Source organism: Zeus faber, assembly GCF_960531495.2.
Source record: "Zeus faber genome assembly, chromosome: 21".
Classification (NCBI taxonomy): domain Eukaryota; kingdom Metazoa; phylum Chordata; class Actinopteri; order Zeiformes; family Zeidae; genus Zeus; species Zeus faber.
The window spans coordinates 15,795,475-15,811,012 of record NC_137208.1 but is presented as its reverse complement, the minus strand read 5'-3'; the positions used below and the strand labels follow the sequence as shown (position 1 = coordinate 15,811,012).

The following is a 15,538-nucleotide window of genomic DNA, read 5'->3' as shown; positions in this document are numbered from 1 at the left end:
AGTCAAAGAGTGGGAGCGGCCCCACTGCCAATCGCTGTGTTTGGACCCCTCCTCCCACACGCATATACCCCCCTCCCCCCCGCTCTAATCTGCAGGCATCCTCCTCCGCCGCAAGCACACATGCACACGCACGCAGACACACACACACACACACACACACACACACACACACACACACACACAGCCCTGCTAGGAAGTGGATTGGATCAGGGGTTAGTTTGACCCCAAGATTAATAGCTTCCTGCGAAGTGAGTCCTGACCTTTGACCTATCGAATGTGTCGGCTGATGCTCCCCTGAGGGCCTTTTGCCCCGGTGGGCACCCCCTCCCCATGCGCGGGTTTATCTAGATTTTGGGAACTTTCTCTGAAAAGGTGTCGTGTTTTTTTTAGGTTTTTTTTGTTGTTGTTGTTTTTGTTTTTTTGGCTCTGAACTCGGCGCTTTTACGCAACCTGAGGATTCAAATTCAAACTCTTCCCAGGATGCTCTTGATTTCTGCGTGAGGGGGTTGAGGGCCAGCAGCTCGTCAATCCCTCTGAGACCGCGCTGTGATCACAGGCTTTAAAAACGCGCCGCAGCTTCGGTCAAAAGAAGTGGGAGAGAAAGTGCCGCCGTGATTGGGATCCAGGACGTGCGAATGGGATTTGGGAGCTCGACGTGAAAATTAGATCTGTCATGCCGGCGGCCCCCCGCTAATCCCCGGGGATCCTCGGCGTGCGTGTGGAGCACGGAGAAGCATGTGGGCACAGGTATGCCCGCGGTGCGCCACTGGAAGAGGACAGGACGGGACGGGAACAACAATGGCCGCCGGAGGAGAATGCGATCCGGAAAAGATGCACCCTGATCCGACTCTCGCCGCTGCATCCGCTCCTTCTCATTGTCTCGGTTCATTTTTTTGGAAAGAACGCACAGTTTTCCCTTTCTCCCTGCGTGACTCTGTCTGTCTCTGACTCTGTCTCGCATCCACTTCTCTACATCCCCCAAAAGTAGGCAATTTTGGCGGAAAAGCTGCGAAAGAGGAGAAGAGAGGGAGAGAGAGAGAAAGTGAGAGAGCGAGAGAGAGAGACCCCAGGGGAATGGCAGCAGTTTGCCTGAATGTGGGGCTATGTTATGTCAGCAGGAGGGCCTGCAGAGTTCTACATAATGTTACAGCATGCGCGCGTGTGTGCACACACGCATGCGCACGCACGGACATGCACACACACACACACACACACACACACACACACACGCGCGCGCAAAGGACTGCATCAACACTCTACAGTAGAGTGGGCTAATTAATTCTCAGGATGGGCTTCCCCGCTCCCGCAGCAGGGAAACCAAATTAGAAGGGAGTCGAGAGTGAAAGCCTAGAGCGTGAATGGAGAGCAATTGCACCTTCAGAGAGAGTGAAATATCGGGAAAGAGAGAGAGAGAGAGAGAGAGAGAGAGATTAGAGAGAGTGAGAGGAAGTGGATGGAACAGCCAGAAGACCATAGTGCCACATTCTCACTTCTTTCTGTAGCTCCATAATTGGCCTATTGAGTATTGAGCCATACTGGTCCCAGGGCCAATTCCACCTATGACACGAACACATGGTCTCATGAACGCAAATGTGACTACACACACACACACACACACACACACACACACACACACACACACACACACACACACACACACACACACACACACACACACACACATACACGCATATACATGCTCAATACACCTCCCACACTTACAAATGGTATGACTGTGGAGAGTGTCATTTCATGCCCTGAAGCATCATGGGAGATGGTCTTTCCCGTTCAGTTTGAGCTATGCTGTTACACAGAAGGACCATTCAGTGTGTGTGTGTGTGTGTGTGTGTGTGTGTGTGTGTGTGTGTGTGTGTGTGTGTGTGTCTGTGTATGCGGGTGCGTGTGTGTGTGTGTGTGTGTGTGCGAGTTAATGTGCTTACAGGTGTCCGTCGCGCGTCCTTCCCGCAGATCGTGTTTGCTGTTGTGCAACATCTTTTCATCTTTTCTTTTAGTGTGCAATATACTGTATATGTTCTGGTCCGGGGCCAAAAAACAGGAAATGAAGCAAGACCACTCTCGTCTGTTATCTGTTTAGGGCGGCAGTGCACCTCTCCATCATTGGGTTCCCCTTTTGTGATTTCCTGCCAACTTATTGCTCTTCTCGAGCTCGCCATACCTTTTTAAAAGCCTGGCGAGGTTGTATTATTATTTAATAGGCAATATCAATTCTACCGGGCTATTGGAATCCGTCGACTTAACAAAAAACAAAAGTGAGATTACAACGCCTTTAAAGGAGTCAGAGACTACAAAGACTTTCCCCGAGTCGTCCATTTTGGCTTTGAAGTGGTGCCGTCGTACCAGAGACAATGCTCCGCTTTGATGTAGCGTGAACTTTCCGGCAACATGATGCCTGCTTTAATATCCCCTGTGAGAAACAGGTACGAATGGAAAAGTTTCCCCTTCTAAAGCTTGTCATCTGATCCGAGCGGCTCTCTTCTGAAATGAGTTATGCCCTTCCGAAAAAAATACACTCTGGCGCTGGAAAAACCATTAATGCGAAAAAAGAAAAATAATAATAAAAAATAGGCCCACCCTGCCTCAAGGCTGCTACATTTGGGTAGAATCAGGGTCCAGAATGTTATTTTCGATTTTCGCTGGCAAATTAAGTTGAAGAGGTTACTCGAGTTTGGGGGGGTTTGCCAACTGTGAAACTCGACGTGTTGGTGCTGTAGGGTTGCCAGTTCAATCAGCTGAGTTTTGTGTTCTGCGATGTTCAGACACGAGGCGTGGGCCTTTTGTACCCGGCGACCCCCCCCCCCCCCCCCTTTTAAGAGAACTGACATCTTTGTGGCAGTTCTGCCCGCCACACGCCACCTGTTTTCAGGGCCCTCCGACACAGAGACACAGTCAATGGGGTCAAAAACACACCAGTTTATTGGTGCGAGTGGGCACAAGCCCGGAGCAGATGGAACATTGTCATGACAGATGTTCTCCCCGTGTGTGTGTAGGGAGATGGGAGATTTCCTCGTTGATCACCCGAACCAGCAACAGTCGTACAGCCACCCCGGGCCCCGGGCCCAATTACATAGACCCAAGACAGGCGTGGCTGCTTAAACCACACCACCCCCACACCACAGTGTTGTTTGAAGTTTATCTTTATTTTTTTATCACATTTTACTTATTTGTTGGTTTTTATTTTAAGATATATTGCCCAAATAACTCAACTCTTGAGATGCTGGAATATATATCCCCGTAATTTCACAGATGCTAGGCTAGTTGATCCCCTCTGTGGCCATGCATTGCGCTAACAGAGTTAGCATGCAGCCCGTTTGTACTGGACACACGGAGCTGACATTGGTGTTGGTCTTGTCGTCGGAATCTGGGCAACATAAACAAAAAGAGAAGTTTCCCAAAAAATTGAGTATGGGTCTGGGTTAGAGTTGCATTGGATGCAAAGTTTTGCAGTGATCTCGGAGCTTTTCAAAAACCTCTCCTGCTGTACACCGCTTCCTGTGCAGAACCCAGTGACCCCGCGACCTTTCATGACCTTGGACCTCTTTACCTTTAGGTCCTTAATGAGAAAACAAATATTGGTTGGTGATCTTAAGGTCAGTGAGGCGGAGGAGAAGGAGGAGGAAAGAGAGTGAGAGAGGCCGAGAGAGGTGTTGACGGGAGAGGGAAGTGTGGGCCTCGGGTGATTTGGGAAAAAAACCAAAACAAAGCGATGAAGTAGAAAAGAAAGGGGTCAGACCGCACGAGGAGCCGGTGCGGAACGTTAGATGCAGGGCGGAAGGAGATTGTGGAATTATGAGAAGGTCAGGGGTTTTCAACCTTTTTTTTATTATTTTGGAGCCAGCGTCACTGATTTGACCTGTTAGAATTCACATCACAGCAGGCAGGGAGGGCGCTTCAAATGGATGATATAGAAAATGACGACGCGTTTTAAACCTATTTTTGATATAAAAAAAAAAGAATATCAATCAAACCCCTTCCAGTCTGACCCTGTGTGCATATCAAGTGACCCCACGCGGGGCCGCGACCCCAAAGTTGAGAATGTCTGGTGCGGAACAAGGAGACGGCCGGACACATTGACATACACTCCTCATGCACACGCGCCTTCCCTGGCTTTAGTTCCTCAGCGTAATGCGTGAGACACCGTCTGCACATTCGACCAATGTGCCGATGAAGCGCCATTCCTCCACGGCCACCTCTCCTCCATTATCGAATCTACCGTGTCCAACTGCGTTGTGTCTTAAATCGTTGGCTATTTAAAACACAGCCGGCTGCCTTCGTGCGCCCAGTGAAAGCACAGGAAACAATAGAAGGGGATGTGGCTCAGGACTCGGTTCAGCATTTAAAGAGCCAGACGCACGCGGAGGTATTGAACGGAACATTTGGGATAGAAAGCTCCCGTTGAGCGTTGCCATGAAGTCACTCGTTATCCAATCCAAGATCTTTTTCAGCCCATAAGGGTTGTTTGTCACGGCGGCGCCGGAAGACATTGCCCAATTCCCCCTAGTGGCTCAAACAACAACAAAATACACTCGCACCAATGTTCATTCGACACTCCATGAAAGCCGCGTTGTTTAGATTGTCTCGGGTCGCGAGTAAGTGACGGCTGCCGCGGAGCAATAGGGTGTGGGTGTCGGGGAGCGCGGACAACACGTCACCCTTGTCTAGGTGCGGCTGCCGCGGCGAGGGCTGGTGAGGGCTCCGAGCCGTGTTTATTCAGCTCCATACACTGACGCTTAACAAGAAATGACCGCATAAAAATGACCACACGTTTGTTTACCGAGGGCGTGCCCATTTTACTACTTTGCGTTTGCGCGTTAAATGTGGCGTTTCTATATGTATTTGTGCGTGTGTTTGAGGGAGGGAGGGAGGGAGGTGCTGTTCGCGCGGAGGGGCTTTTGCGGGTATCAGAGCGTACTTGTGTACGTGTGCACACTCTGATCGTAACATGTGCCCCGGTACAACCTCTTACCGACTCCATGCCCCGCTCTGCCTGTCAGCGTCCCTCTCACTAACAAACCCAATGCATCCGCTATAGGTCACCGCCGAAAGGCTCAGCAGAACAGTGCGATCAATACACAAGCACGCACGCACGCACAATAATGTGGTGCGTGAACATGTGGCTCTCTGTTACTGAGTCCGTTTCCTGTTGAATGGCGCTCACGCTCGTGTCTGAACAAGGCCAATTTTTTTTTTTTAGAGTGTGTTTCTATTGACGTAGGTAGGCGTGAAAGAGGTACACGAACTATACGGCACAAGCAGCTGGTGTACACCACAACAATCAGACCTTGTGTAGGATGCAGCTTCCGTGGCGCCCGAGTTCAATAAGGGGCCGTCTATTTCGGGACGCCCCTCTGGCTGTGGAACAATCCAGATGGCAAAAAAAAAAAAGAAGGTAAAATCTACTCTTACACAGTTCAACGAGTGAAGTCTAAAGCAGTCTGCTAGAGGGGGAGGGGGGATGGTCCTGGCACAGACTGTGGATGTTAAATGTTGAATTCACTTAAGGAAAGCACAACCCCTTGTAGGCTGCCTTCACATTCGTCTCAAGCGGTGTCAGTCCGCCCGAGGTTTGTCTAGACTAGGCCGGACCCCCTGTCCTATTGAATGGTGCATTCCGCCTTCTCCCTTTGTGAGATTGTGCCTGCGTGTACTGCACATCATTGTGTGTGTGTGTGTGTGTGTGTGTGTGTGTGTGTGTGTGTGTGTGTGCGCGCGCGCGCACAGCGCATGTACTGTACATGCTGATCTTGACCGTCGACCTTAACCACCCTCGAGTGCATCTCAGCTCCAGTGAATGTCGCGGTGCCCACGCGACAGCTTGACTCGAGACTTGCCGGAGTTCCTCTGGCAGCCTCCCGCGGTTTATACCGACAAAAGGTAAAAATCCACCGTCAGACAGCTCAACTACTACTGAGGGCTGCGGCAGCCTGTTGGAAGAAAGGGTGTATCCCGACGCGGGGTTCAAGAGGCGAACTGGGTTCAGTCTGCGTACACATTTGGGCTCTCTCCCAATACAGCTGTGGATGTTATTCACAAAGACTATGTGAAGCTTCTGTCGACGATGAACGGCAGACTTACTGACAGGGACTTGGGCTCTTTTCTCCTGCCGGAGAACACGGAACAGATTTTCATATCAAAGCTCAAACAAACCATACTTTCCGTACCCCGTGCACCATACCCGTCGCTCAAGAGGCAGCGACTTCAGGACAGACGCTAAGCTATCTCGGTTTCAGATTCAGCGGCTTTTTTTCTGAACACATCACAGATATCCCTTTTGCCTTGGAAGGGTGTTTTCAATGTTCACAAAGAATCTTCATGGCCACAGTATAACACCGTAGCTCCGGCCTTTCTCGCCGAGCGGGCGACGGCGTGAACAACATTATGAAGCAATGAGATCGCAATGCTGTTTTCATTTTGCGACACATATCACAATATCAAAACCCCCAGAAATGAGAGAATTTAACCAGATATATGCAGCGTTGTGTAGATAAACGCAGCGTTGTCTAGATATTTGCAGCACTGTATGGATATATGCATTGTTGTACAGACATATGAATTGTTGCATAGATATATGTATCATTGTATAGTGTGGCAGTTTCGCCGACCACACGCCGCCCAAGTGGCGTGTTCAGGGACCTCCGACACAGAGACACAGACAACAGGGTTGTAGAGACCCAGGTTATTGCAGAGAGAGTGGGCTCGTTGGAATAAGCCCAGGAGCAGATGGAGGTGCGTTATGACACGGGCTCCTCTCTCCTGAGTGTGTGTGAGGATGGGGGTTCTAACCTGTTGCTCATTAGACCAGCCAACGAGCAACAGCTATGCAGCCACTCTGATCCTGGGTCCCTCATTACCTACACCCAGGACAGGTGTGGCTGCTCAAACCACACCATCCCCACACCACATATAGATACATGAATTGTTGTGTAGATACATGAATTGTTGTGTATATGAATCGTTGTGTAGATATATGCAGCGTTGATTGGCATCATTTTGCAACTTTCAACATTGTCTCTGGACCGATCTCACCTTGGCAAATCCCTCTACATTCATAGTCATGTTTACACAGGTTTCTATCTGAATTTATTTTGAATGTCTGATCAGTTGAGTAAAAAAAATTAATAAAAAATAGCATTTTGAGTTTTGTTGCTGGGATCGATTCAGTTTTGCATCCCGATGCTGAAATTCAGCTTATTAGCTCATGTTCTCAGACTTGCCTGGAGGAGTGAAAAAAAGGTAATATAATTAGAAACTAGTGAAATAGCCTCGTCTGTGTGTGCCCGTGTGGGGCGTGTGTGTGTGTCCGTGTGCGCACATGTAGGCCTGCGTGTCCATGGCTGTATATGTGTGTAATTCAGTTTTTTGTAATTTATACCCCTATTTTGTGTACAATTTTATTTTTTTGTGGTTTCATGCGCTTACTCATCCGTTCACCAATTTCTTATTCGTACACAGCATCAGCTTAGCTTGTTTTGTTTATTCCTGATGACATAAGCCGTTAGGCCTCTCTCTTTGGGACCCCAGGCACAGCCAATAAACAGCCAATTTGTGAAGAATTTGGGGTTGGATATTAACGTACAAGCCCATTCTGATATGCATCTTCTCTCTCCGCAGCATGTGGAAGGGGCTCAACGTCAACTGCACGGACAGTTCAGGGTACACTCCTCTACACCACGCATCGCTCAACGGACACAGGTAAGACTGGTTTTTTTTAACTAGTCCAGTGGTTCTCAACGCGGGGCGCAGAAAGCCTCAGGGGTCCTTTTGGGAGGTTCAAGGGGGCCCCCAGCAAAATGATAGGTAGTTAGACAAGACAAAAAAAAAAAAAAAAAGAAACTCTGGGATTGGTGTCCTGGAGACCAAAACATAACAAATGGGATTTGTGGCATTAAATTCAGGGTCCTTGATATTTTAAAGATTAAGAATCACCGGTCAACAAAAACTACAGCTTAAATACATAAACGATGTGTGTGTGTGTGTGTGTGTGTGTGTGTGTGTTGTATATGTGTGTGTGGCTGTGCGTATGTTTGTGTGTTTGTTTGTGTGTGTGCATGTGTGCGTGTGTGTGTGTGTGTGTGTTATTTATGTGTGTGTGTGGGTCTGTGTTTGAGTGTGTGTGTGTGTGTGTGTTTGTGTGTGTGTGTGTGTGTGTGTTTGTGTGTGCCTGCGTGCGTGTGTGTGTTATTTATGCTTGTGTTTGTGTGTGTGTGTGTTTGTGCGTGTGTGTGTGTGTGTGTGTGTGGGCGTCTGTGTTTGAGTGTCTGTGTGTGCATGTGTGTGTGTGTGTGTGTGTGTGTGTGTGTGTGTGTGTGTGTGTTTCTGTATGTGTATGTGCTGGTGCATGTGTTTGTGTGTTTGTGTGTGCGTTTGTGCATGTGTGTGTGCGTGCGCGTGTGTGTGTTTGAGTGTCTGCGTGTGTGTGTGTGTCTGTGTGTGTGTGTATGTTTGTGTTAGTGTGTGTGAATGGTTGTATGTTTGCGTGTGTGTTTGTGTATGTGCTGGTGCATGTATTTGTGTGTGTCTGTGTGTGCGTTTGTGCGTGTGTGTGTGTGTTTGCGCGTGTGTGTGTGCGTGTGTGTGCGTGTGCGTGGGTGCGTGCATGTGCATAGCAAGCCACTGTGCAGAATCTTTCCCCCCCTTCACCTGGGCCTGCTGATAAATCCCTTTCACACTCAGGATTAGAGTTAGCCTGACCACTAGCCCAGTTTAGCGGAACTGAAGGATTAGCACTGTGTTTTGGGGGCAATTATGTGGATTTTCTCCCTCAGATCAACTGGAAGAAAGGAGCGAGAGGAGGGAGAGAATGCAGCCATGGACCGAAAATTAGGCCGCCAACTTCTGCTGTGGTGTACTTGGCCACCCGATTTAGTTTTGTCTCGTGGCAAAGTAAAAGATAAATCTGGCAATTAACACAATAGTCTGTTGATGACCCACATCGGAAACAGACCATCTGTACTCCTGAGGCCTTTTTACTTGTTGTTTCGATATCTTTTTCACCAGAGTAACATCCCTTCAATCTCTGTATGCGGCGGCGAGGACGGACTAGATTAAAGTCGTTTTAGCTTGACCCTGTGATCCTTCCCGCCTGCTCCCAATACGACGCTCTTTCAACGGCCGAGTAAATTATACAAAAATTGCATAAATTACCGATTCCAACAAAGCAATTCATTAGGTAGAATCTCACCCTGCTCCTGGGAGAGGATTTACCCTTTTGCGTTTCCTCCTCTCTGACATTCTTAATGCAAATGAAGTGCCTCGGCTCTCTCCCTTGAAGAGGAAGGGTGACAACCGACCGCAGACCTGGTAACGTGATAGATACTGCGGCTCCCTCTCCCCTACTAAACAACTCATCACAGAGTTGGGTGTCGGCCCAGCTGCTGGAATGTAGGCCTCGCCGAAATGATCCTATTAAGCTGTGACATGAAAGCAATTACATTCTCTCCGTCCCCTGTCGGCGGGTTTGCCTGTTGTGCACCCTCTCTCTTCCCACTCCTGATCGCCTGTCTGTCTGTCTGTCCGATCCTTCTGACCTAGCCGTGGCTGCCTCGATGAGTCCGCCCGTCTCCGTCCGTCCGTGTATGTCTGTCCGTCTTGCCCCGCGCTCTTCACTTCACGCCTTTCATTTATATAACCGGGTGAAACGGTGTCAGGCGCAGCTTGATGGTTCGATCGCGGCATCAAACATCTGCCTGTCTTCCCTCCTCCAGGGACGTGGTGCTGAAGCTGCTGCAGTTCGAGGCGTCCACCAACGTGGCCGACAGCAAGGGCTGCTTCCCGCTGCACCTGGCCGCCTGGCGGGGCGACGTGGACATCGTCCGCGTCCTCATCCACCACGGACCGTCGCATTGCCGCGTCAACCAGCAGGTAAACCCTCAGCGCCGTCGCCTCCAACAGTCGTATCCGTCTCCAGGGTAGTTTTCGGCGCTCCGGAGCCGTTCGCACCTTGTCCCGCTATCTGCTACCATGTTGGACGGACCTCGATTCTGTTGGACAATTTGGGGGGCAGTAAGTGAGAGCCAAGGGAAGCCATAGGAACGACGCCGGCATTGCCAAGCGGGATGCTCCTCGTTCACGAGACTTCCCGCCCAGTTTAGGACTGGGTTGCCTGTCTTGAGTGCTTGAAATCTCAGCGGCCATTGAGGGAACCGTGGACCGACCGGCGTTGATGGGCAACATTTGCGAACCCGCACTGCTGTGTCATGGTCAGTTTGTGCAACACGTAAATAGATGAATACCTACAGTACCTTTTAAACGGCACAACGTGTGGAAACGAGCCACACCAAGTGACATCTTCAAAACAGATAGGCCGACTGCTGCCCACGCACTATTAACTATGAATATCTGCAGAGACGAAGATGAAGAGCCAAAGGCAGGGATTTAGCTCTGAGTGCAGAGAAACACGGCTGTGTGAAGATCAATGGACAGCTCAGACTTGACGGGTTGTTTGGATCCGGTAACTGCGTGGATCTGGTAACTCAGAACTTGCGGAAAAAGAAAAAAGCAACTACGGCGACTTTTCTCACGTGGCCCAGAGAATCAGTCGCTGCACTTCTTAATGTGAGAACATGGTTTTCGGGATGTTTGAGAGGCTGGGGTTTTACGCGCCACCGGCGTACCCTTCGGCCATGCCCCGGGGGGGGCCTCACAGAGGTGAATGGAGAATCTCGATTCCTTTTTTCGACACAGCTACGGTCCGTCTCTCACAGACGGAAAATGTCACCGCGAGCTATCAAAACCGCATCGATTCAAACGTTCCGAACGTGAGGTCGCCGAACGCCCCCCGCTCCCCGCTGCCTTTTCCGCCCGCTCCGCGAAATAAAGTCCACGGCTGTCCGGGGCCTTTGCTTTGTTTACCTCGGCGCATCAATAACCAGCGGCGCCTCAGGTTGTGTCATTGGAGCGCCCGGAGGCGGCGGTGCGGATCCTCCCGAGTGGTTAGCGCTCATCTGTCTCCCGACAGCGAGGGTGAGTGGTTTTGCTCAGAGCTCAGCTCCTGTCAACTCTCATCCTCACTCCATCCTTTCCCCCTTCTCTCTCTCTCTCTCTCTCTCTCGCGGGCGCGCTCTCCCTCCGCCGACGCTTGTTGGCGGGGCCGTTTTCGAGAGCAACTCAGGGCTTCGGGATGTGTGTTTTCTCGAGGCCGGTGTTTTGGTCGAAAGCTTTTTATCGTCGGCGGATGTCTGGTTTTTTGTTTTTTTCACCTTGCCATCTTTGAGGTTCTCACCACCGGTGCTTCCTAGGGTTCCCCGCCGCGTTATTGAGGCCACTATTTATTCTTCTGCCTACTACTGCACGTTCCTCCGTGGTCATTGGCTTGAATTGCTGCCCTTGGAGAGCTGTTAAAGCCTAATTGTTTGCCATGATGAACGACGGCCCTCGCCCCGGATGTGCGAAAAAAGCAGAAAAACATTGTCCCTGTCAATTTTTTTTCCCTGCTTGAGGGCGGAAGCTGGCTGCTCGGGAAGAAGTGCTCACGGGCGGTCCGGTGGATATCTGTCGGGTTGATTTGTGTGCGTGCGTGTTCCTACACGTACATGTGTCCCGTGTTGAGGCATTCCCCGACAGTTATTTGAGCCGCGGCTGTCGACACCGCGTTACGAAGACGTACATCTAGGAGCGAGATTTACAGACACTGTATGCGTTTACGATGACCCTGGCTCCATGTTTTCTTTATTTCTCTCTGTCTGTCTGTCTGTCTGTCTGTCTGTCTGTCTGTCTGTCTGTCTGTCTGTCTGTCTCTCCGTACGTTGACCTGCATTAAAGAGAATGCCCGTACGCATTAAACAGTGTGATATACACATCTACACACACACACACACACACACACACACACACACACACACACACACACACACACACACACACACACACACAAACACTCATCATCGAGACTTATAGCAGCAAGTCATCAGCTGCGCATTAGTCCGTTCTGTACAATATTACTCAGGCCACATGCGCGACTTGTGTCAGGGGTTTTGTGTGTGTGTGTGTGTGTGTGTGTGTGTGTGTGTGTGTGTTTGTGTGTGTGTGGTTGTGGTTGTGTGTGTGTGTTTCTTTTATAGCTGGCTATGCTGCTGCTTATCCTGAGTTTTATAGGCCAAATATAAAGGGCCCATCACTCCAGGACAGTAAATAACGCAGAGCAAAAACAGAAGAGCGAGAGAAAGGGGTCGAGGAGGAGAAAAGGGAAGGGATGGTTGAGGAGAGGCGAAGGCCACAGGAGGTGGAGGAGATGACTCGGAGAGAGAGTGAGAGAGAGAGAGAAAGAGAGAGAGAAGAGCTATTTTCACGTTCCATCCAGTGGATGATTATCAGAGCTTAGTGGAAGTTCTGGGCTGGCGCTAAACCAGCCCGAACCCGGTGTCTACTGACTAATTGGTCCCTGTAGCGCCCATTCACAGCTGTTTGTTTATTCCCTGTGTGTGTTTGTGCTCGATGGAGAGAGGAGCGCAAGACTGACTGGAAAAGACAACAATGGGTGTGTGTGCGTTTGTGTGTGTGTGTGTGTGTGTGTGCGTGTGTGTGTGTTTGTGTGTACATCTGGGTGCGTGCGTGTCTGACAGTGATGGATTATGAAAGACCATTTGTTTACCCAGGACTTGCACTATCCTTGTAGGTTCAGCTACATATTAATTTCTCAAAGAATACCCACTCCTGTGTGTGTGTGTGTGTGTGTGTGTGTGTGTGTGTGTGTGTGTGTGTGTGTGTGTGTGTGTGTGTGTGTGTGTGTGTGTGTGTGTGTGTGTGTGTGTGTGGCTTAGACCGTGGGTGCCCTTCCTTCATACTGTGCTGTGTTTCATTCCCTGTGTATTTGGGTGGGACAAATGCTTTCTGCATTCTGTCTTTCGTGTGGCCATAATGTCATTGATTGTTGATATTCGTTCAACAACAAAATGAACAATTCAAGTCTCGTTCAGTTCAGTTTATTTGTCGCCAAGAACAAGCAGGTGTCCGTTGTGGTTCTTGACGTAATCCACCTTGGATTAAAGTGGAATACCACCCGTTTCAGCCTTATAATGGTCCATAGAACCAACTCCTGTACTTCCTGTATCTGAGGACAATGTTTTCAGGATGTTTGAGAGGCTGGGGTTTGATGTACCACCGATGTACTCCTTGGCCATGCCCCAGAGGGCCTCAAAGAGGTGAATGGAGAATCTCAATTCCTGTCGACACAGCGCAACTTGAAGCTATGGTCTGCCTTTCACAGACAGAGAATATGATCGTGTACTATCAAAAACTCAGTGATTTACTGCCGTCGAGACTTCCGCTACAGGGGAAGCTTCACCTTGGCTGTGACGTACAAGTATACAGTATGCCCTTATTTGGATTTCGCCTCCCCGGCTGTGATGTATATGCCCTTATTTGGCGTTCCACCTTCCCTGGCTGTAATGTATATGCCCTTATTTGGAGTTCCACCTTCCCTGGCTGTAATGTATATGCCCTTATTTGGCGTTCCACCTTCCCTGGCTGTAATGTATATGCCCTTATTTGGAGTTCCACCTTCCCTACTATGCCCTTATTTGGCGTTCCACCTTCCCTGGCTACAATGTATATGCCCTTATATGGAGTTCCACCTTCCCTGGCTGTGATGTATACTATGCCCTTATTTGGAGTTCCACCTTCCCTGGCTGTGATGTATATGCCCTTATTTGGAGTTCTGCCTTCCCTGGCTACAATGTATATGCCCTTATATGGAGTTCCACCTTCCCTGGCTGTGATGTATACTATGCCCTTATTTGGAGTTCTACCTTCCCTGGCTACAATGTATATGCCCTTATATGGAGTTCCACCTTCCCTGGCTGTGATGTATACTATGCCCTTATTTGGAGTTCTACCTTCCCTGGCTGTAATGTATATGCCCTTATTTGGAGTTCCACCTTCCCTACTATGCCCTTATTTGGAGTTCCACCTTCCCTACTATGCCCTTATTTGGCGTTCTACCTTCTCTGGCTGTGACGTATATGCCCTTATTTGGAGTTCTACCTTCCCTGGCTGTAACGTATATGCCCTTATTTGGAGTTCCACCTTCCCTGCCTCAGTTCAATTGTCTTTCACTCCCTGGAAACCTAGAGCTTGAGTTCCTCCAAGAAAATACAGACAGAGTGGCCGAGTCGGAGACCGTTTTAAAGCTGAAAATGGGCGACATTCACCTTTGAAATGTTTCATATCACTCCCTCCACTAACAACAATAGGGCTACCTGTAGCTGAGAACGACTAGTTGTGCATCAATGCAACACAAAAGCACAACAGACTCATTCTCCTTTACAAATGTATTAAATTGAACGAGACAACTCACTGGGGGGGGAATACATTTGATATCCTCGCCTGGTGTGGATCTGTCTTGTTTGTCCAGCTGAATTCAGAGCAGATGTGTGGTTTGTGTTCCGTGTTTATTTATTTTATTTTTTTGTGGGAACCCCACCAACCAACAACCTCTGGGTCACCCTATAAGGCTAGATGTGCACGTGCACGTCCCGCCCCCTGCCCCCGCGCAGCAGCCGCATCCCGGGAATGTTTTCGTTTCCACCAGCAGGAGGAACGGAAGGTTACGCCATTCCTGTTCCACTCCTTGCCTCCCGCCCTCAGCAGCGTGTCGGGAGAAGCTGGAGAGAGAAGACGGCAAGGCGATCGGAGCTGGGGGAGAACGGAGCGAGCCAGGACGAGGGGAATGTTCCTGTGAACGAGCGTCGGCCGTGGCGAAAGGTCCATCTGGGCCGATGGATGCTTGGGCACTGTGTGAGGCGCTAAGGGGAAAGGTCACGAGGTCGTCAGTCGTTTTTTTTTTTTTTTTCTTTTCATTTCGCGTGTTCTCCTTCACCCTTGCGCACGTTGCTACTGCGCTCATAAACTAAACCATATGTTTCGCTGCGGGTGCGGGGAAACACCCTGGGAAGAGCGTTAGGCGTCGTCGCACCAACTGGTGTTTTTACACGAGCTTCAAAGGGGGCACATCGCCGCGTTTCCTCACGAGTAATATTTCATACGCTACCCACTCCACCCATCTATTCCGAGAACACTGAGTCATGTTTCGGTGCCGTACCAGCTGATGGGCGTCTTGGTTAGAGATCCCCGGGAAAAAAAAAAAAAAAAAGATTCATCTTAGCCAAGTGTCAGAACTCTTCACCAACCTGTGTGCTTGCTGCAATCTGAGTGCCGAGACTGTGGGAAAGTGATGGGGAACAGATATTGAACTGAGCGCGACGCTGTTCGCCATGCAAGGCCATTGCCAGTCCCAACCCACTCTCGGGGTCCTCTGTGGACGGGGTGTTTGTGGTCCCTTGTGATAGCAAACTTTTAATTGTGCTGCCGCCACTTTGATAGCGCGCTCGAAGACACTTTGATGTCTCAGAGCGGTGGAATTTTTCGCAGTAATCAATTAGTGCCATTGGAATTGGAATAACATTGCCTTGAGGGTCCCCAATTTTATCTTAAAGGCGTACTGCAAAACGCTTTCACCACATTGTTTGGGGCCACTCATTCCGAATTCCCCACGCACGCACGCACGCACGCACGCACACACACA

General features: G+C 49.7%; 1 protein-coding gene across 3 annotated transcripts in view; it reads left to right on the top strand.

The window, feature by feature from the left end:
- Positions 1 to 15,538, top strand: part of anks1b (ankyrin repeat and sterile alpha motif domain containing 1B) — a gene marked incomplete at its 5' end in the record, with an annotated part of 200,103 nt that overhangs the window by 35,794 nt on the left and 148,771 nt on the right. For all 3 annotated transcript variants that reach the window (XM_080022088.1, XM_080022087.1, XM_080022092.1), the window contains 2 exons: positions 7,630 to 7,710; positions 9,723 to 9,879. In XM_080022088.1, the coding sequence (XP_079878214.1) occupies positions 7,630 to 7,710; positions 9,723 to 9,879 (238 nt within the window). The remainder of the gene's footprint in view (positions 1 to 7,629; positions 7,711 to 9,722; positions 9,880 to 15,538) is intronic.